Source organism: Pteronotus mesoamericanus, unplaced genomic scaffold (genome assembly GCF_021234165.1).
Source record: "Pteronotus mesoamericanus isolate MK-2021 breed Mesoamerican mustached bat unplaced genomic scaffold, CSHL_Meso_final contig_24, whole genome shotgun sequence".
In the NCBI taxonomy this organism is placed as follows: domain Eukaryota; kingdom Metazoa; phylum Chordata; class Mammalia; order Chiroptera; family Mormoopidae; genus Pteronotus; species Pteronotus mesoamericanus.
Window position 1 is genome coordinate 25,743,981 of NW_026555100.1, and position 23,548 is coordinate 25,767,528.

Consider the following 23,548-nt stretch of genomic DNA (forward strand, 5'->3'; position numbering starts at 1 on the left):
TTATAGCAATACCGGACAACTGGCACCCGTTCTACTAAGGGGGGATGATAGCGAACTTAGTATTAAGTTTTGCTTTCTGAGCAAGGAAATCTTGAAAATTTGCAAATCTTACTGCAAATTCAATCAGCAGATAGCTGTACTCAGCCCAGCAGGAGAGCAAGCCTACTGGCCGTTTTGTGAAGCTGTGAACTGGGATAAATTTGCATAATGACAATAAACTTGGCACTGGATTAATTAACAACGGGCTGTCCTCTGGTTAAGATTTGGAGTATTATAGATTTGCGCACCTCTGTGTTCGGGAAGGCCATAAAAATATAAGATGTGATTAAAAATGGAAGATCTGGGTCTGCGTGCCCCACGGTCCCCACTCTGAACCAAACCGCTGCCCCTTTCGTCCAAGTGGACAGATATCTCATTCTAGACAAGTCCCTCCTACTCATCCTTTTCTGTTCCACCTGAATGCTTTACTCCTGCGTTACCACTGTGGCTCCGCGGGGCATGAGGACTCTGGGGTGCTCCTTTAGGATTTTATAGCCCTTCCAGTATCCTTTTCTTTCACCAAAGATGACTTGTTTGGGGGTTGTTGTTTTTCAAGCTTGTTTTTTGGAAGGGTCATTATTTCTCCATGAAAAGTCAAATTGTGATTTCCAAGTGCAGAACACAGATGTTGCTAATCTATAAAGCTCATCTCTCCTCACGCGTAAATGTAACCTGCTAACCTTTGATTTTGTTTCCCTGAACAGAGCCCAGTTTTTCTCCCACAGCAGTGAGCATCAAAATAATTGGGACACTTGTCTGAGATAATCACAAGGAGAGCCTCCTTCTCTGCGATCCTGAGTCTTTGGCTTTGTGGTGGGGCCTAAGCATTTTTTTTTTAAAGAAAGCATCACTGCTTGATTTTGATGTCAGGATTTTGAGAACTACTTTTCAAATGTTAGCATTAAACTCAAAAATCTAATCCCCAATGGAACTTTCAATGTTCCTCATTTTATTTTATTTATTGCTTGATCAGTCAAGGGTTTAACCAGTCATTTCTTCCCCCTGCCTCAATTATCTTTCTCTTGGTCTTTGCAGAAACTAGTCATAGGGAAGAAAGAAGGCATTACTGGGATAAGGTTACCTTGTATCTTTATTTATACATTTTTAAAAAAGAAAGAGCAAATGGAACACTTCTCTCTTTTATGTAGAAAAATTTTATTTATTTATTTGTGTTTGTTTGTTTTTAGAAATGGGAAGGGAGGGAGAAGGAGAGGGAAACATTAATGTGTGGTTGGCTCTCAAGTGCCCCCTAGTGGGGACCTGGCCAGCAACCCAGGCCTGTGCCCTGACCAGGAGTCCAACCTGCAGCCCTTTGGTTCCCAGGCTGGCACTGAATCCACTGAGCCACACTAGCCAGGGCTATTTTATTTATTTTTATTTCATTTTTTCAATAATGTTCCTACTACAAAATGTAAATTTTTACACAAATATATTAGACATGCATTATTTAATTGGAAAGGTGAACTATTTATAGCATTTTTAGGACTTCCTTTTCCTCTAGTGTTGATAAGTAATTAAAAGTCTAAAAAGCAAGTGAGCAGAATTAATCAGCTGAGCTTCATGTACTTTCCCATTTGTGTTCTTGGCAGCAGAAGACAATGAAATTTCAACCCACCTCATGGGGCCTGGAAGGTTGGTTAGAAGCAGTTGAGGTTCCTATCAGCCCCTGATGATTCCAGTTCTAAATATCATTTGAGATCTTTTGTTTATTTAGATCAGTGATAGTGAAAGACGAGAAATGCTTGTGCTCAATATGAGGAATCCCAAGAGCATATGCACCATGACATCCTTCAAATCCAGAATCTGAGTGAATCAAGAGGCTGTAATTTGGTCCTTGTATTAATTCTAGGACTGCCATAACAAAGTACCACAGACTGGGTGGCTTAAACTACAGGAATTCAGTTTCTCACAATTCTGCAGGCCAGAAGTCTGCAGTTAAGCTGTTGGCAAGATTGAATCCTTCCAAGGGCCATGAGGACAGGACCTGTTCCAAGCCTCCCCCCTTGCCTTGGGAATGCCCTTCTCCCCGTCTTTACACCATCTTTCCTTTGTGTCTGTGACAGACACAAACCTTTCCTAAAACAGATTCTGCATTATAGGGATACAAGTCATATGAGTCAGGGCATACTCTACAGACTTCATTTTTCACTTAATTATATCTTTAAAGGCCTTATCTCTAAATATGGTAATATTCTGGGGTACTGGGAGTTAGTATTTCAACCTAAGAATTTAGAGGTAGGGGAGACACAGTTCAGCCCATAACAGTCCTGAATCTCGAGTTAGCAGTATGCTGCGGACCAGTCCCACACCAGTTTGGGGCACAGTTTCCTCTGTCAAATGAAACGCTTGGGTTGGACTGTCTTTAAAACTTTTCTGCTCTAAAATTGTAAATACAATGAGATACCAAATTTCAAGTTATATGTCTTAAGATCTTAGGAATTAGCTGGAGACAACTATTGTTAACACTTGAAAAAACTTTCTCACTTTCTGTTTCTACCATCTTCCCATGTAACCCATTGTTTTCTGTGAGCTCTTAGCTGAATTCTGAGAGAGGGTTTGCATGGTGGGGAAAGGGAGCGCTTCTCCCTAGAACCTCATCATCCACGTATTCTCATCAATCTGTTTGAAGTTCTGAGCAAGGAGTTAAGATGTCTACTTTTAATTTGAGATACCAAATTTTTAAATCACTTTATTAACATGCAATTTTAAATGACTAAGAATTTTATTATACTTGTACATCAGAATAAACATTAATTATACTTGTATTATAAGGTAATATTTTTAAAACAACACATTAAAATATTCCCGGTCTTTTAAAACAAAATTTCTAGAACTTACACATATAAATGAATGTACCCTACTACCCCCAAAGTAATCTGAATGGGTAGCTAAACATCAATACAGTTACCCTTGCTCTCCTCAGTTACCACAGTCAACCATGGTCTGAAAAGGTCACATGGAACATTCCAGAAATGTACAATATATAACTTTTAAATTAAACACCGTTGTAACATGATGAAATCTTGCACCATTTCACTTCATCCAACCTGGGATGTGACTTATCCCTTTATCCAGTGTGTCCATATTGTATATACTACCTGCCTCTCAGTCACTTGGTAATGGCCTTGGTTATCAGACTGTCGCGGTATCTCAGTGCTGTGTCCAAATAACCCTTATTTTACTTAACAACGGCCTGAAACCACAAGAGGAGCCTAATGCTATGTCACAATGTCGACATCATTCATCTTGTTACACAGGCACTGTGTCACCCCACATCACAGGAAGAAAGATGAGTTACAGTACAAAGAAATATTTTGAGAAGGAGAAAGACCACATTTACATACCTTTTATTACTGCATATTGTTATAATTGTTCTACTTTATTATTAGTTACTGTTGTTAATCTCTTACTGTGCCTAATTTATAAATTAAACTTTATGTAGGAAAAATCAGTATATACAGGGTTCAGCACTATCTGCAGTTTCAGGCAACCACTGGGGGACTTGGGATGTATCCCCCTTTGGATGAGCATGGACTACTGTACTGCATTATTAGATTTTTTTAATTCAGTTTATCAGCTACACAAGAAAGTCAACTCATGCCCTCTCAAGATGTGCACAAATAGACATTGTTCTGAGACATAATTCTATTTATTCACAGTAAGCAATAGCACAATGAGATGCTAAATTATGAGAGACTTTGGGTTAATCTCTGTGTTTATCATCTCTTTAACAGCCCAGCAACTCATGTGGCATTCTCACCATAAGAATCCATCAAGGTGTGTTTAGTAAGGCATACTTCTCTGGTAGTATTGCTTAAGGAAATAAACCAAGATTTAATCAGAGAGAGTATTTACTGCAAACTGTAGTTACCATTTTGTGGGGATGTATAACCAAGCTTTCAATTTCATAAATTATAAAAATAAGTTCCTTTAATGTGAGACCTCTTTTTGTCCAATTCCACTTCAAAAATAAAGCAAAATTTTCTTAATTATCAAACAACTCTGCCATTATGTGTGGTGATATACTTAGTCTCAGTTGACCAAAGGGAAATAAAATAACTCTGATAACACTGGTTTAATGTTAACTCTTTAATATCCAATTAAAGGTGAATGGTTATGATGTTAGATTTAGTAAAATTATAGGACTACTGTTGAAACCTAGAACAGCAAAAGACAGAAGGTTTATATGAAGGATTAAATGCTAATAATTCAAAGATGTAGGGTATTTTTGACCTTCCAAATTCTAAGCTGCTTCTGTACATTCACCACTGTTATTATCCAGACTTTCTAATTGTATTGAAAAAGAATAGCACAAGTGATAAACCAAAGATCTTCAGGCTTAACACAATCCCACGACCCTTAAAGTTATCCCTTTTGATTTTTTTTAAAATTTTACAACACATGTCCAGTATAGAAAAAAACATGAGTTAAGCAAAACAAAACAGAATTTAAAAAATCAAAACAAAAAAATAATCCGACGAAACACTAAAAACAACTCACTCATGGTCTCACCAACTCTCTTGTGTTAAGAGAATTTCCTGCTGAAACATTTTTTTTCCTTAAAATGTTCCCCTTGTTTCCCCCTTCTTTCTGTTTTCTTACTCCCTGACCTTCTAGCACTGAACCCGCTGGATGACCATTACACAGCGTATTCCCTGATGAACACAGCATTTTTCTGCTGTGTATCAGAGCACAGTGGCTGTATTGAATAAACTCCCTTCTGGGCTTCTGCACCCCCACCCCATGCTACTTTGTAAAATTATTTTCCAATTTGCTTTGATCTTCATGAAGAACAGAAAAAGGTGATTTTTTTTTTTACTTTCTTTTTTAAAATTGTCGTTCAATTACAGTTGTCCCAATTTTTTCCCCGTTGCTCTCCCTTGCCCTACCCCACCACCTCTGCCCCCTCAGTCAGCCCTCACTCTGTTGGCCATTCCCATGGGTCCTTTATACAGGTTCCTTTCCTAGACCCGTCCCCTTCTCTCCCCCATCAGCCCCCTCCCCTCTCTCCTCTGGCCACTGTCCGTTTGTCCCTTATTTCCATGTCTCTGGTTCTATTTTGCTCATTTGTTTTGTTCTTTAGGTTCCACTTATAGGTGAGATCCTACGGTTATTTGTCTTTCACTGTCTGGCTTCTAGCTCATCTCAGGGCCAATTGCTTCCCTGATTTTATAGAATAGTTCTATATGGAAGTCTCAGTTTCTTCAAGTAGTTTGTTCAATTCAACGTCTGAGATGCTATTGTATTTGTAACTGCCATGTTAGATCTTGAGGGTGTGCAGCTCCTAGGAAAGTGTGCAGAGCTTGTCAAACTGGGGTGATATGCATAGGGGGTGCCATCAGTTTCTGCGTCTGGCCATTCCTGCTTCGTTTCCTCTTTTTAGTAATCTCATTTGCTATGAAAAGTGATTCATCACTGATCCAGATAGTTAATGAATATCCATTTGTGCCTTCAGTTTCTCATCATCCAAAACAAAGGGCAAACTCTCATGTAGCCCTGTTTCTAAGTGTTTCAAAAGGAAAAAATGCAAAAAGATTCTAGTGTAGGAGGATTTCCGGTCTCTAAATATTTGTACACTTTGGGTCCCCACCCTTGCAAGAGACTGCGCTCACCGGGAGCACCATGGCTGTTCTCAGGCATTCAGCACCCAGATTGGTCAGAAGGAAACTCTGCTTCCTCCCAAACTGCAGACCAGGGCTGGGAAGTTCTGCCCTCTTGCCGGCCAGACCCTAGCCTCGGTGGTCCTGCTACAGTTTACCCAGGCTAGAGGGCTTGGGACTGACTTCTGCTGGACCCCCACGCCTAGTACCCACATCCAACATGCACATACTTTGAAGGTTCATTGTATAACTAACACTTAGGCTTCTTGCCAAACCATCATCTAAAAGCAAATAGAGTTGTTTACATGCCTACATGTAGAAAAAGTGATTAGGAAACTAATTTGTGAATCTGAAACAGAACCCATATCTGGGCCAGAAGTGCCAAATCCTCCCTTAACTACTCCTTACCTACTCTGCTCAGCTTTCTGAACTATAAAATAAGACAGTTATAATTCTCATGCATAGTAGTTTATTGTAACTACTATGAAATGATGCATGTCAATGAACTTTGTAAAAGGCCAGACAATGTCATGAGAAAGTAGGTAAAACACTCTGTAAGGATTGGTGCTCTTGGCATTTTCATGAATGAGTCATTCAGGAGAGATAGAAGCACATTTTCTGATTTGCAGGAAATATTAAAATCCTGTAGATAATGAAGAATTCAAGGAGATCTGTTAAAAAAAAAAACAAAACATGGCTGGAAGTCGCACAAATGTTTATGGTACCTTTCTGCTTTGATATTTCAAGATTCGGTGAGATTGTAGTATCTATGGTTACGGTTAGCCATATGATTCCATTATGGTGTCCAGAGTTAAAATGTTAATTACCTGTGTGGTTCTAGAGACATTAGTGTTTCGTTATCTTAATAGCAAGCTGCTAATGATGTTTCTGCTGAGGACCTCAGATAGTTTCCCACTTTGGCCAAGCCAAGTTCCTCTGACTGTGACCTGCCTAGAAAGCCCTTCCTGGATATCCATCCACAATGCCATCACGTCACTGCCCAAATGTCCTCCTGTTCAGTGGTCTTCCCAGACCACTCTTTCTGAAACAGCACTGCCCCACCCCTCGAACTCTCCATGACATCACGCTTGCTTTATTCTTTTAAATAGCGCTGCCCCTCTCTGAAATACTGCATATTTCTTCCCCTAGGTCATACTTAATTTTATACATCAACATGACTGGTGCCCAGATGTTTGATCAAACATTATTTTGGATGTTTTTTGAAGGTATTTTTTAAATGAAATTAGCATTTAAATAGGTAGATTTGAGTAAAGCAGATTACCCTCTGTAATGTTGCTGGGCCTCATCCAATTAGTAAAAGGCTTTAAAGGGGCAACTGAGGAAGGAATTCTGCTTCCAGACCACTTTTCCCTGTACCCAGCCTACTGGCCCAGCCCACCAGATTTTGGATTTACAAAGCCTCCAGGATTGTGTAAGCCAGTTCCTTAAAATCTCTCTTTCACTCTCTCTCTCTCTTCATACACATGTGAACCGTATTGGTCGTGTGTCTCTGGAGAACCCTAATACATTTCTCTCACAATAAACCCTATGACAACAATCTTCATCTGTTCACTGCTCCGTTCCAAGATATCTCTCCGCCACATAGTAGGTACTCAACAAAGTATTTACTCAATTAATTAATTGATTAATGGAAGAGCTAATGTTATTATTCCCAGCAGAATATACAGTTGAGAATTCTCTTTTTAATCTTTATTAGGATGGCAATTTAAAATTATTTCTATTCCTCATTTTTTACCCCATTTGGTTATCATCTACTTTAGTTTATTCACATTTCAGAGCTTTGATTTAACCTATTTTCTGGCTTTTTCAAAAGTTTTTCTGATAAAAATATTTTGAGCATGAAGATCACTTAGTTCTTTGTGGGTTTCCTGCCTTGTCGCAGTCAAAATGCCCCAATTTCGGCCTGGAAAGTTTCGTTTAAATCTTTGCATACTGCAATCTTGAGTTAATGCAAAAAATATTTAAAAATACAAGCTACACGGAATACTGCTTACATCTTATCATGTGGCAGTTACAACATATTCTTCAGACGCATCTTTCTTTTGTTCTTGACATAATTTTTGATGCTGAACTAAATAAAAAATATTGCCAGAAACTCAGCTCTGTGAAGCAGCTGTGAGCAAACATGAGAAGAGGTTAGTGTCTATGCTTCATGGTCAGGATATTCATGTCTCTTCGCTGCTCTACTCCAAGTTTCACATTTCTCAAATGCTGACTGTATTTTGGACAGTCAATTTTGATTTCCAGTCAAAAACTTCCCAGGTAAAACAAAGTCAGTTGGAAAGTACATTTCTTTTAGGTGGCTCCAGAAAGCTGAGTATATGCGCAGTTCTTCAGAAAAAGCATTAAAAATAACACTCCATAAATGTAAAATGTGCTATCCCACTGAGCACTTGATCATTTTAAGCCAAGTATTGTTTAAAATGCTCATACCATGGTCTCACGAACATTAGATGACATTAGCACCTGTTAGCCATAAGTCACACGCGCGCACGCACACATACGCACACACACACTCACACACAGTTGGATATCAACTCTGAGTGTCTTTGACTTGTCAATTTTGGCTGGCTCAATACCTATAAATCTCTTTGAGTTCAAATCTGTGCCTATTTCTTCCATTTCTGGAGAGAAGTGAGAATTGAAAGAGAAGAAGTGTCTCACTCTTCACTCCCTCTTTACAGCAACCAAGGTGGCTGACAACAGAAAAGAATTGCTCCTTCTCATTTCAGTTGCTTAGAGTCACTTTCCACTATCTGCTGCAAACAGGACTTGCAGACCTCTTCTAACTACAGAGTGATTCTTACATTGAGAACTTTCATGTGCTGGCAATGTCTAGACTGCTAAGTGGTCAGTATATTTAATTTCAGGCTGTGAAATAGAACAACGAGGTAGTTATGGAAAAAGATCTTAAAAATTTGAATGATTTTCATTCAAAAGCCCTTCCCATGTTAGCAATTAACCATTTGGTATGCTTGCAATTGCATTATTATTTTCTAGAGTGACCAATTTAGTTGTTATGCATTAGCTATAAATTCTCTGATCTAGAAGACAGGCTAATATTGTTAGGATGATAGGATGACCTGTAAAGAAAGTAAGAAAGAGGGCACTATGATCCTGGAACGATAAATTGATGCTAATAAAATTTTCTTTTTTTGTTCAAAGCTGCATGAAAAGATCATAGATTCAAATGTTTTGACAAAAGTCATGCAAATGTGAAGTATAAAACATCCCCAAGTTATTAATCTACTATACATAATGTGTCAACATGACAATCTGCTTTTGGAAACTTAACATTTATTTTTGGCTACAATCAATGTTTTTAGTCCCAGAACCTGGCACATAATAGGTGCTCAAGAAATGTCAGTTGGATTCAAGAGTTAGAGGTTTGATGGTGAAGCTGACATGTTTAGGCATAATTCCTCTGACCTGTGTCTTAGTTCCAGTTGTTCTCTACATAGAATTGTTCATATACAGAAAGTAAGCTATATCCCATAGAAAGTTCACCTGCCTTTTGGGTATAGGGTAACAATATTGTAATAAGAGTTAGGAGACTTAGACAAGTCTGAGCCCTCTGTCTTTTGCTAATGAGTGATCCCGAACAAGTCAGTTATTTTCTTGATATTTTGGTGGTGTTTTCCCTCTTGAAAGGCTGGATTTTAGTAATGCATTTTAAAATACATTCATCTCTGGATGGAAAGCGGTCAGTCACATCTTCATTTCTCTTTTCGTAAGTCCCATGGTATCCTGTAACCTTAAACCAATACAGGCATTGGTAACACAGGGGGAAAGGCTAAAATGGAAGACGTAGGGTGTCCTGTGGTAGTGACTTACATGTGTAGAACATTTAGTTCTCTTGATTCAGAAGATGTCAGTATCATTACTATATCATAAAGTACAAAAACATATACAAGCCATGAAGGCATAAAAAATAACCTTGAGAAAAAATGCCCAGAACTAATAGAATTTGGGGGGGGTGGTGCTTGGCAATATAATTTTCATATTCCATGAGAGATTGTTTGAATTTATGTTTAGAAAGACAAAAAATAAATACTAGGAAACTTGAGAAAGGAAACAACTGGAAATTACTCCCAAGTGCTTCCAAACATTCTAGGGGCTTATTTTTCTGGGGAACTCTAGCTTGTAACTGAGATAAATTTGACACAAATGTCACTTAGACTATGTGCTTTTAGCTTCAGAAGAAAGGAATAAAAAACAGATTAAAATTGGTTTTCTATTAAGTGAAGTTCATTTTTTTTTCCAAATACAAGTGAAGAAAATTGTGTTGGATTTATTGCATGATTTGATAACCAGAACAAATGAATTTAAAACTGTTGATTCTATGGCTATGTATAAAAAAAGGAAGAAATAGAACATTCTATAAGCTAAGTACCAGGTTTGGAAGAAATGATCACTTTTTACCTTCACAATAACCCTTAACTCTTCAAGACAGGAAGTATAGTTGAGGAAATTAAGGATCAGTGAAGTTACATAACTTGCCTAAACCAACAGTGTTGGTGGCAGAGCTGGGATTCAAACAGCATTCATTTTGAAATTCCATAGTTTTTCCTACTCTACTACGCTGCTCCTCAGTGGAATTTTATGATAATAATGATAATAATTAATAATAATAGTGCTTACTGGGCACCTATAACATTATGAGCCAGAAATTGTGCTAAGAACATTAAGTTCATTATTCCATTCAATTAACAAACCCATGAAGAAGGGATTATTTCTATTGGATAGATTAACAAAAGCACAAAGAATTTCAGTGACTTTACCCAGAGTCACCAGGCTAGTAAGTGGGAGCCAGTGTTTACTTTTGAGCTCAGAGCCCTGGCTCCTACCACTCCTGGTGCTAGTTCTGGGGTAGCTTGGAGAACCTGAGATCTGGACTGTCATTCAATGGATCTGCTCCCGTTTTGGAGGTGAGTGGATAGGAGGATGGACCTCCACACTGATTTTGCCTGTGTACCACGGCAAATGTAGCCCTCTTGGGCAACTTATCCTTGCTTACCAAGCTGCTTAGTTCTAAAGTCAATAAAGTTCTCTTCACGTTTTTCCTTTGCAGATACTTACCTTTCTTGCTGGACTACTGCCTAAAGGGGATAATGCCCAAGCGACTCATGACATCTCTGAGCTGTTGAAATCAAGACAGAATATTACTAAAAGGGAGGTTGGGTGCCCTGAAGGCCAACAGCGTGAGGGCAAATTCTGCTGTCTGCCATGTTTTCCTGGTATGTTTCACATACATCCAGCAAACAGAGGGAAAATCAGGTGGAAAATAGCATATAGTAATAATGGAAAATATTTGTACAGTGCTTAGCCCTCCTGTATGATAGCATTACTGAGAAAATAAAAAACAACTATGAAATTATTTTCCCAAGGCCAGTTTAATTTATCTTTATCACACTTGTTTGACATGGGTGTAAATAAATATACCTTACAAAGGATATGTATGTTTGGATTGAGAGGATTTATCTATTTAGTTTCATTTTTCATTAACAAAAGAGACTCATTTATGGATATTAAGGCTTATCACATCAGAACTGATTAAAACGTATCATAATAATTGTGGAACTCTGAAAGCAAGTATCTCAGTACTTCTCAATTAGAAGACACTGAAGCCTGCAAAATACATTTGCATTTTGCAGCTTAATAACTAGCTGAGCTAGGAAAGCAACAGACAAAAACCAATGTTTTTTTTTACATTATTTTGAAATGCAAACCAGTTTCAGATCCGAAATCTTTTAAACATCAGAAAATGGAAGCTAAACGAAATGCAACTGCAGAAGCTTTTTTTCAACATGGAGTAAATTGACTACTGTTTCATACAAATATGAATCTCTTCTTCCTGCTTTGTGAAGTGAGACAGGAAGGTAAAGGAGAACAACACACGGCCATGTGTGCCAGGCTACTGGAACTGTAAAGGATTGTAGCAGGGTGCACGGTGGGGCCCCCAGGATTTCAGCACTCAGGCTGCTATGTAGGCATGGGTCCCGTTTATAAGAAGATTCTACCAGGCTTCTGTGGCCTCCTGTCCAGGTTTTAATAACACTATGGGAGCTCTCCCTTACAATCCAATCCTTTTATGCTTCAGCCCATTTACTCTTCTCCCAATAGGAATAAAGAATGTGGAACCTAACAAACTGAACTAACAGGGAAAATGGGGACAAACTCATAGATGGAGAGCAGGGTGACAGCTTCGGGGAGGGGAGATTAGAGTGTGGGGTGGGTGGAGCAAAAAGGAAAAAGGACTCATGGACGTGGACGACAGTGGCGATTGCTGGGGGGAGGGGGTGTAAGGGGACTAGATGGTAATGAAAGAAATACAAGAAAAAGTAAATAGATAAAGGGAGAAAGAAAGAAAGAGAGGAAGAGAGAAAGAGAGAGAGAGAGAGAGAGAGAAAGAAAAGAAAGACCTGACTTTTTATAACTTTCTAAAAACAATCAATTTGTCCTGTGAATTCAAATCTCTAATATTTCATGAAACTTAAATGCAAACTAAAACAAAGATAATATGCTTTACATTTCAGACTGTTAAGGATTTTTGTCTGTTTGCTTTTTTTGTTTTGCTTTGTTTTGCATTCATTTAGGGAATTATCTCAGCCCTGGTGAGTTTGCTTGTGAGATAAGAACTCTCAAAGACCACCAGTTCTTTTTAAGAAAGAAATTTGGATATGTGGATCAAAAACTTGAAAAAGTTTTCACCTCCTGATACAGTACTTGATTAACAAGAAAATGTCTTAAGAAAGTAGTTCAAAATAAAAGAAAACACTGTACCTGACATTTCCTTATGACATTTCCTGAGACATTTCCTTATGGTACCCAATGACGTGGAACTAAGTACATTTTAGAGTATTCAAAGGCTGGAATATTATGTTTGATCCAAGTCTTGTTTTCTGATATATTTCTAATATAATTCTCAATGTGCCCAAATTCTCTTAAGGGGCTTCTAACTGATCTTCTGGCTGGACTAACTAATTCACTCGGCTCTGTCTGCGAAACACCCTGGGAGGCCTCCAGCACATGCAGAACACTTTCCGCTTCCACTCCCTCTTGTTGCATTTTAGGCTTTATCAGTATTCAAGTTGCTTCCAAATCTGTTTATACTCATAGGTGTTGTGATATAAATATATCATCTAATGAAATATTATATGACCAATGCCATATGAATACAAAGAAAAGACAGATTTTACTTCTGTGAAAATTAGTTTGAATGCTTTGGAGAACTTCAGTAAAGTTAAGTTGATAAACTGAGTTGATGAATTAGGTGAGGACAAAAATCAATGGAAAAATCATAAAAATTTTGAAAGCTTTTCATGTAGATTATTGGTGTCTTTAAATTTTCTTTCCATCAGTAAAGAAAGGAAGGGAGGGAGAGAGTGAGGGAAGGAGAAAGAGGAGAGAGAGAGAGAAAGGAAGGAAGAAAGAACAGTAGTTCATCAAAGAGGACAATTCATTTAGAAACCAGGATAATACCACTGGCAAGCAAATAAAATTGTGCTTTTGGCTCTTAAGTATTGCCATAATGTTATAAAACCCCGATACACTGTATTTGAATCAGATTCCAGGTTTCCATGGTTTGCTTATTTTTTTCTATTGATGGACTATTATCTTTGGTTACTAAAATATCATATATGTCTAAATTAATTTGATTATGTTGTAAGTATTAATGTTTTTTTGTTTTATCAAAAACAATGCTATGAGGTTGCTGAGGAAGTGGTGTACCTAGGAAATACAGCATGAATTATTCTTGCTGTACATGTGAGAAGAGAAGATTAGACTTTGTTTATTGTTCTTCATTAGTTATGCTATTAGTAATTAGAGTCACTAGTCATGCTTTTCTCTTTGATTACCCTTTTTATTTTCTGTCTCTTTCTTCCTCATTCTCTACTTTTGTGCCCTAATCTAGTTTTCTCCATAGCACTCATCACCACTTGATGTCATAAATTTATTTGTACGTGCCTGCTTCTAACACAAGAATGTGAAGTCCCGGAAGACCAAGGCTTTGTTTTTTGTCTGTAGTACCTCCAGCTTCTAGGAAGTGCCTGGAACACAATAGACCTTTATTTATTTGTTAAATAAATAAAATTTCCAGGAAGAAGCATTGTTGTGTAATGCTAAGAACAATCTAATAATGACTTGTTTTATTTTCAAGGTAAATGAAAGCAAATGTGAATATTATTTGAAATTGTGTGCATTGTGATAACAAATTTGATGGTAAAGTTTGTTACATGTTCATACCTGCCCATCACAACATACTCTGACCCTTACTGGCAAAGGAATAGAAAGAAAGGGGAGGAAAAAAGGACTACGAGCCTTTGTTAGGCAGGTCCCGTGCGGTTCTGGTAGTGATTCAAGAGAAGGATCATTATCTCCGTCTTGTGCATGAAGAAATGTAAGCTCAGAGAGATTAAGCACTTTGTTGGAGATCACAGGGCTACTAAAGATTAGAACTTCAAGTGTCCTTTTCCCTGCATTGTACTATCTCTCACCATGATCTGTGGACTTTGGAAAGTAAAATGAGAAGCCAGAGCAAGGTCAATTCTTGAGGTCGTGACCAGTGTCAGCCATCTCCACCATGAATATATTCTCACCAGCCGCTCCTCTCCCCGACTGAAAAGTTAGTAAAGGCATTTTTTTGTCCAGTGCATTTGGTCATTGTACCCTCTTTTCTTTTCCTGTTCCATGTTCCTATTGTTAATCATCCTATTTCCATAAGCATATTCTTTTAATCACTCTTTCAGCTTTTGTCTTGGGAGACTTTCTGTCTCTGGTATGATTTTTACAAGAACCATCTCCTTCATTGTCTTTATAGATTAGCCGAATCCCCCTGTTTGAGCAGTGTTTTATTGCTATCCTTACACACTTCTCACGCTGTTGTGTTCGAACACTTACTTGCTCCATTTTATTCTTGGCAGGTGAATGGAAATATAATGACTGCATAGCTGATGGGGAAAAACTAGTCTGTGAGCCCTGCCTAGAAGGGAAGGAGTACACAGACAGGAAACATTATTCTAACAAATGCAGAAGATGCAGAATTTGTGATGGAGAACAAGGTAAGTGTCTTAAAAAGCAGTTGAAAGAGACCAATTGTAGTACTCCATGAACAATCATTTATAACACAATTGGAAGTTGGGACCTACTCTGGTGTTATGTTGGCATATAGGGAGGGACAGGATGGGGCTGACTGGGGTGAAGCAAGACCAGGGACTGAGATGACCACTAGTCTAGACACTTATGAGCCAAGACAAGGCCATTCTCCCAGATGTAGCAGATTGACTAAATGTGAGCCCTGAGAACAAAGTTCATTCGCTCCTATCAAAACTGCAGAAGCTTTTCCTTTCTGCCTTCATTTATGCTTATGTTATGGCTCTTGTTTATGGCTAGACAGAGCTCAGAAACCTTCGAATCGAAGGACAGAGGATCCTGAGAGGTGGGTGAGATGCTTTACCTGTTTGGGGGATCTGGTTTGTCCTGATCATTCCAATTGAGGCCCTGAATTTTCATGAATATCCTGATCTGTTCTGATAGTCACACATTAAAATACAACAGAAGTACTCACAGTTTTGTTTGACATTAAGGAATCTCTGGACATAAGATTTTCTTGTCTCTATTCAAGATCTAAAGCAATGTTTCTCAACCTTGGCTGTACATTAGAATCACATAGGGAGCTATGAAAAATGCCAATGTTTAGGTGCCACCTTAGATAGACCAATTCAATCAGAATCTCTAAGTGAGAGCTTTGGCATTGGTCTGCTTGACTAGGTCCTGGGTGGGGCCAGACAGTCAGCATTTCTAGGAAGCTACCAGGGGGTGCTGATGCTGTTGATCCACCAGCCACACTCTGAGGATCCATGTTTTAGACTAGAAGAGCAGGGGAGCTTTTTAAGCAAAGGTAGAGTTGTCTTGGTTGCTGCATTGTCTATCCACTTAAAACTCTGCTAAATGATTTCAACCATTTCAACCTGGGGTTGCCTGTTTGCATTTAAACACTAGTTGTATTGGTAAAGGCACGATGGTGTGACTGCTCATGTAAGTGGTGGATCTCAAAAATCAATGCAGCTCCTGCCCATTGTTTTCATGGTCCATTTATAACTAGCTGCTGTGACTAATAGTCTGCAAATTGGTTTTCTAGGCTTAGAAGTGGAAAAAAACTGTACCAAGACCCAGAATACCAAGTGCAGGTGTAAATCAAATTTTTTTTGTAACACTCCTTCATGTGAACACTGTGATCCTTGCAGCACGTAAGTTTTAATTTTTTTATAATTAAAACACTAGATATACTTCAAGAGACAATGTCTTCCTAGCGGGAAGCAACGTGGGCTAAGAGTCAACAATTTGGGTTCTAGGCTGGCTTTTCCTCCAAACAATGAGATAACCATCTGTTCATTAAGACATCCATTCACCAAACAGGTTTTGAACTGCTCCTGTGTGCCTGACAACTGGCTGCTTAAGCTATCAATATGAGCAAGGCACATTGCTGGCATTCAGGCTCTTGGGCTAGAGGCAGAGAGAACCAAAAAAGGCATGGTTAATGAGTCAAGGCCATGTGGTGAGCATCAGGAGAGACTGGTGCCTAGGGTGTTAGGAGTTACATAGAACCTTTCAACCCTTCCCCAGGGAGATGCAGTGACAATATCACACATGGCTTGGGTCGTGAAGGAAGGTGTACATGGATCCGAAGGACACCTCAGGCAGGGAAACAGCAGCTGCAGAGAGAGAAGAAGCTCCGGAGTACAGAGTACCTGTCTGGAGCATGGGAAAAATAGCAAAGGAGTCAGGGCCAGGTCATGCAGGGCCTTGTCTTTCATGCTAAAGAGCTTGGTGTTGACCCAAAGTTGGAAAACCTGATTCGTGCACCTGCCTTTTCTTCTGACTGAATGACTGAGTTTGAACAGAGCCCTAAACCTCTCTGAGCTTCAGTTTCCTGACTTGTTAGGGCACAAGTAATTGTCACTGGTTTTATTGGTCTCATTTCTGTGAAGATCAGATTGGGTAATATATTATAAAAGTAGCTTTTTCTTTCTTAAGACATTGTTTTGCATACCTATAAATATAATTAAGATTATATCAATGTGCCTCTCTTTAAACTTGTAATGGATCTTAGGAAACATTTAGGAGTTCACTTGGTAAACTTGAAAAGTAGGGACATCATGCCTGATGTCTCTTATTTACTGGAAAAAATGTAAAGTATATGTACTTAACCTGCCTCTCCTTTCTGGTCCCAAGTGTCTGAGACAGCCTTCGTGGTGACAGAATAATAAGTAGGGATTGGGGGTGGAGGAGGGACTAAGGTAAGTCAAATAATAACAATAATATTAGTTTGAAACATTTCATAATCATGATTTAATTTTCTTCTCACCATAACCCCTTCCTGCAGATAATATTATCTCCACGCTGTGGGTGAGAAAACAGGCTCACGGTGGTTAAGTGATTTGCTCAGGCTCATCTAGTTAGACAATGGGCGGAGCCAAGCTTTAATTCAGATAATCTGACTGTCTGTGTTTGACTGAAGAAAATGCACAGGAACCTCTGGAGCATCCTACTCACCACTCGGTGATAAAGGGGGAAACCTTTGTGGGCCAGCTGAGTAGGTTCCCTCAGTAGCATCACCGGCATTGACTACTGTCTGGCCATTTTTATTCTATGAATTTTCTTTGAAATTGCTTTTGTAATTTATGATTGTCTCCTGGTATTTTAAGAGCACAGTTTATTGCCAGTTTTAAGCTTATGTTAGGATCTATTTCAGCCTTTTTCTTATATGTCAATTCTTTATTACCTTCTTTTAACTCTGGGCATTTTAAAACATAGTCATTCTTTCTTCATCCAAACATCCAAATTATGTTATAAATTTTTACCAGCTTTAGATGCTACTCTGGAAATATTTGAGGGGGATATATTTGACAGAGATGCAAAAATGAATATAATGGCTCCTTATTTATAATGCGTCATTGAAAATGATGAAGAGATCAGTCCACCAGGCTTTTTGAATTTCTTCTATATTTTTTCTAGGTGTGAATATGGAGTTGAAGAGAAATGCACACCAACCAACAACACCAGATGTAAAGAAGGTTAAACTTATGAGTATATTCTCCTTTCTCCTATTCCCATAGTAAAATACAAAGAGAACCCAATCCCTTTTGATTCCTTGAGAATAACTTGTTTAATCCTAAAGACTGCTTATTTTCATGTAAAATGTCCAATGTTCCAATCTACAGGATCCAGGTCTCACGCACTGTGGTGGTTGCTCCTCCTGGTGATTGTAGTAGTTCCAGCAATAATTTATTGGTGTAAGTTCTCACTTTGTTCAAATTGCACATGGAAATAACTTGGACAATACTTGTTCAAAGAATTCCTCTGTCTCCTACATATAAGAAAGCTTCTCCCAGGTGGGTAGTTAGCTCTGTTATATTTTTAATCCCTGCCACTAAATGCACTCATGAGAGCTGATGTGAATAGATTATATTAGGCCTCAGCTACTGTTTTTGAGGAGCCATTTTGGGGCACTGAGTGAGTATTCCCATTCTCCCCATGTTTTCATCCAGGCAGCAGCCAAGTTTTCCAAGGATCACAAGTAATCCTTCACTGTTCATTGAGATCGTATTAAGAGAACACAGGACGTACGGGCCTTCCCGGGAAAGGCACTGCAGGGGGCATGTGATATAGTCATCCCTTTCTGTGCCTCTTCACCCTTGTTTGAACTCCATGATTTTTAATTTTTTCTCCACCATAATTTAAAATATTGTGCAATACATTTTCTGCAAGTAAAATATCCAGTAAAATCAGCAGATAAGCCAAAATTGGATGTCATCACAATTACTCCAGAAAAATCCCTATAAATCATTTGTAAAATACAGGGTGGTACAGCTTTCAATCACTCTAAAGGCTTTCATTTTTCCTTCTCTGCTTCTTCAGTTCAGCTGAAGATAAACAGGTTGCCTTGCCTTTAGAGGTTTATCAGCTAAAAATACATACTCTATTGTCTAAGTACTATAACCATGCTCTCAGACTTACAGATTCCCTCCTTCCATTTCATACTGACTTCAAGACAGATATTCATTGAGTGTGTACACTTGAGTTATTTGTGAGTGCATATACTTGAATTATGGACATTCAATGACACTCCATGGCAAGTTGATGTCAACTTCCATATCCTATGCTTATATGCACTGCTGTAGCCATGGTATCCAGCAACAAGTTGGTGAAAGATAATGGTGATATGATACAATAAGTCAAAAGCCAGCTTCAGACTAGGCCATAGGCAGGTAATTGGATATCTCAATTAAGATATGACACATCTCTAGAACACTTGGCCTTGTGGGGTGGGATTGTCCAAAATCAGGACAATGCTGTCTCTTTGGGGTGTTTGGTCACTTTAAGTTTCAATCAACTTCTTCTTTATCACACTTCTCTAGTGTAAGAGTAGTGCTTCCTACAAGGCTGAGACCTGGGCCTAACAGAAATTGCTTTGATCTTTTAGTTGTATATAAACGTCGCCGGAATTATAATGGTCACCATGGATCTGTAACTCCAAATATTGTAAGTGTTGAAATGAGCATCAGATTTCTGGAAAACATAGAGAAAGTAGTAATTCAACTTTGTATTTGTTACTTTTTTAAAGCAAACATTAATTATGCTTGTGTGCACCTGGGTTAGAGGACATCAAAAAATAGTTAAGATATGATGCCCAGTTTATAAGAAAGTTCTACACCCCCGAAGAGTTAACAAAGGACTTAAGTGGGAGGGTGCTCAAGATGAGTTGGTTAAAGGATGTGGCCCAGCAACATGTTCCATGTTGGTGTTATACCTGCAGAGAAATTGCAGAGACGTGCTTTCCCAGAGCATGAATTCAGTATCCAAGCCCAGGCACACAGAGAGCTCTTAAGTCCTATTATAAAGGTATAGCTCAACTTTTCCCCAGCCACTTGTTACCATAGTTCTTGCCATATTTTTTTCCAACATGGGATCAAAGCATTTCAAAAAGCAGAAGTTACATTGGGAAGAAAAACCAGTTCACTTCATGAATAATGGGTTTCTTATTTGGGGCTAGGGCTCAGTGGGATTTAGCGTTCTTTAAATCCATGTAGAACAAAATAATTTTAACTTAAACCATTTTCTGATGTCAAAAATAAGAATAGTTACAGCAAAGTGTTTTAGAATGATTATGTTTGTGTTTGTTTTTGCGAGTCTATATGAGACATAGTCTCGACACATTCCGTGAATTCCCTAGGTTCTTTAGCTGTGTAAAAATAAACCAATGTTCCTTAGTTTCTGGCAATGCTGAGACCTTTCAGAATAAAAATTTGAGTGGTGAAAGAATCCTTCCTAATCACTTAGTCTAGCTAATTTTATATATTGAGCAACTGATTGTACTTCCTTCAATAATAAGGAAGAATTAAAAGATTACATTTAGACTGCTCTAAGTATATATATTTTTTTCTCTCCCCCTCCATATTTTTTCTCCCTAGGAAATGCCCCCAGTGAATTTAGCAGGTAAGACTTTTATCATTTTATTTCATAGAGGTGGCCTCCAAGGAAGTAACAGGTCAACTTTAGAGTATAATGTTGCTAATTTCAGTGACATATTATTGGTTCTTGCTATTCTTTGAGCTTACAGTTCTTCCTACTCATCATCAAGGATTTTTTTCAGGCAGTTTGTTTAAATTTAGAGCTCATATTCCTAGTTGAAAATACATCAGGTAGCAATAAGACACTAAATTCTGAGGTTTAGGAAAATTTTCCTTAACAAACAGCTAGGTATATTATAGACCTCCTGCCTAAACTGACTTAGAGGTCAATCTGAATTATATAGACTCAGTTATTTTTGATGTATTGCAGCTCTGTAACAACATTTATGATTCTACTCAGTTCTCTTTTTTTTGAGTTGTGATTGAGAGATAAGATGATCGTGAACTCTTTGTCTGTGTTGGGTTTGTAGGTCATTGAACATCAGATCCACAGGGCATGTTAGAAGTGATCTTTTCCAACCTTTTTATGGATGAAAAGATACCGAGATGTTATGTCTCTTGCTCAGGTCATAGAGCAAATTACTGGGAATATAAGAGGAGCTGAGATTAGAAGGCCAGGTTGTTTCTGTTTTTGTATTTTCCTATCAGTTCTTTAGATCTCTAGGACTAATCTGTATTACTAAATACTATAAGAGGGAAATAAACATGGTTTTCAGCCGTAGCAATTTCACTTAAAAGAACAAATTTTCAGAGACTATTCTCTTTTTTTCAGACATTGACTTGGGTGACTATATTACCATTATTGCTGAACAAATGAAAATAAATGAAGTTAAAGACTTTGTTCGGAAGAATGGTATGAATGAAGCCAAGATAGATGAAATAAAAAATGACAATCCCCAAGACACAGCTGAACAGAAGGTCCAGCTGCTCCGTTATTGGTATCAACTTCATGGGAAAAAAGATGCATATTCCACTTTCATTGAAAGTCTCAAAAAAGCTAACCTTTGTGCTCTTGAACAGAAAATTCAAGATATAGTCCTAAAGGACTTTACTAATAAACATGAAAATGCTAACTCCAACAAGGAAAATGAAAGCCAAAGCTTGGTCTAAAATGAAAAACAACTAACTCTGTTCTGAATATTACAATCGACAGAAAGAAAAATTAGTGTTTGAATATGTTTTTAATAGGTACAGTCTTCAAATATTGCTTGATTTTTTTACTGAGTACTTTTTTCTTCATTTATTAGATGTATAGGGATAATATATTTATGGGTCTAGAGGACCTCATGTTTCTGTCTTCAGGGATGTTTAAAATCTAGACAGACATGATTAAAAATAAATGCAGTAGCATGTTAAATATGAAAACAGGAGTGTTTGCAAAGACAAAACATTGGGATCATGGTCTAGTATCTAATGTATGTTCTGTAGATATGAATATAATTACTGTGTATGAAAACAAAGATCTGTCTACAGGCTGATCCCGCCCATGAATCAACAGAAGCTATGACCTCTTCATGCAATGTCACAATTACTGGAGAGACAACTTTGCCTCTAAATGACCTCCCCAAGTCTAGAATGATTCTGGGGATTTTACTGTCTTTGTAAACTTTGTTTACAACTCTGAACATATTCAGGGAAAGCTTGTGTATACCTCTGAATGCAGAATTTAAAGAAGGTTCTACTTCAAAGATTTTTGCATAGATTATTGACATTTCATTGTGAACTATTTTAATTTTGAATTCACATGGAAAATGCAGACTAAATTATCATGCTTGAAATTTTATATTTGTATGTCATTTTACTGGACCAGAATAACCAACTTCTTCCTCAGCCGCCAAAACATTTCGATCAGGGACATATTCCTAGAGCGTTACCACCTCCCCATTTTTTCCTTTGATGTGCATCTTGATAGCCTCTATCTCTCAAACCAGGAAGCATTATCTATGAAACACATCGAGCCACTGAAATCTATTGCTGCTCTTAGAAATTTCTAGCCTGGTTTGGAGAGACTCACTGCTCTTACAGAAGTAGTTTTGTGGCATATCGCAAACCCATGTTCTACCACCAAAGCCGGTAAGCTAGGCACTTATTTGGCCCAGTCTCCCACAAAATGGTCAGTAACTCCCTGTATTTCTCTGGCTACCAATGCAGCTTATGCTTAGCAAAAGTGAAATCACCATCAGGCTTTAGGGCTTGTTCTTGTTATCTCCTGCAGTTTCTTAGACAAATGAGCCCCTTTCCCCTTACTATTCAACACCTCACAAAATGTTTGTTTACTTTTTAAAATGTATTTATATTTATAGGAATACAAATTGAAGGATGTTATAAACTGAAACAGATGCTTAGAACTACCTAAAGAGTTTCCACTGATGGAAGATTTTTTTCCCCCTTATGTTTGGAAATATAGAATAGAGGTAAAAATATTTAATTAAAATTATGTTTTTGGTATTGCTGGTTATTCTTTTTTGTAGTTGTCAAGGCCTTGCCTTTTTGTTTGTTGGTTTGTTTGTTTACATTTTCTTTAATTACAGCTAAATGTAACCTATTTATGAGTCTTCAATGCTTTCTTTGGTCCCTAGGAGGCACTTCCCTTTGAAACTCCTCTTAGTAGTTAAATAATTCCCTTTATAGGCCATTACTGCCAAGAAAACTGCTCCTAAACAACACATTATTATTTATTATGTGAGGATTTATTATAGCAGGATTAGATGTCAGGCACTGGAGATGTGGATAAGAAAGTAAATATTTCAAAAGAAATATATTCATAAGAAAGCTAAATAGGATTTTTGAAATATTCTTTTCTGCATATTTTCCATTGTGGCTACCTGGTGGCCACTGGCCTATCTCTCTTTTTAAAAATTTAATTTTAATAATATATTTTATTAACCCGCTACTCCCAAAGTATTATCATTTTAACAGGTAATCAATATAAAACTATTAATGAGATAGTTTACATTCTTTTTTTCATACTAAAGTCTGCTATATCTGGTCTGTATTTTATTTATAATGAAAAGCACATTTCAGTTCGGACTGGCCACATTTCAAAGGTTCAATAGCTGCAAGTGGCTAGTGGCTTCCACGTTAGATGGTTCAGGTCTGTGTCTTTGTAAGGACAGGTTTGGCAGCCTTGACTCTGTGGTGGCTGGTTTGGCCCTGCTATGAAAGTCTCACACTTCCGGGTCTGTTCAGTGAGGCCTCCTCACTCTGGTTGGTTGGACAGTCAAAACCTCTCACCTCTGCGTTAACTTTGGGAATTGTTTTGTCTACAGCGAGCGCCCCGGTAGTTCTTTGCCAGCTCCTAGTGTCTTACCTCTGCATGTGCACATAGCATTCATTCGAAGGCTCCAGAGGACCTCTGTACACATTCCTGGGGCTCTTTTTCTGCACAGCTTCCTTCTTTTCAGTACTTTCGTT

The 23,548-nt window shown here is 38.0% G+C and overlaps 1 protein-coding gene across 1 annotated transcript in view; it reads left to right on the forward strand.

Annotated features, from left to right (window-relative positions):
* Positions 1-21,432, forward strand: part of FAS (Fas cell surface death receptor) — a 40,418-nt gene extending 18,986 nt beyond the window's left edge. The window contains exons 3-10 of the mRNA XM_054572405.1: positions 10,732-10,897; positions 14,585-14,722; positions 15,802-15,910; positions 17,679-17,737; positions 17,885-17,956; positions 19,147-19,205; positions 20,135-20,159; positions 20,907-21,432. Of these exons, the coding sequence (XP_054428380.1) occupies positions 10,732-10,897; positions 14,585-14,722; positions 15,802-15,910; positions 17,679-17,737; positions 17,885-17,956; positions 19,147-19,205; positions 20,135-20,159; positions 20,907-21,244 (966 nt within the window). The 3' untranslated portion in view covers positions 21,245-21,432. The remainder of the gene's footprint in view (positions 1-10,731; positions 10,898-14,584; positions 14,723-15,801; positions 15,911-17,678; positions 17,738-17,884; positions 17,957-19,146; positions 19,206-20,134; positions 20,160-20,906) is intronic.
* The last annotated feature ends 2,116 nt before the right edge of the window (positions 21,433-23,548 follow it).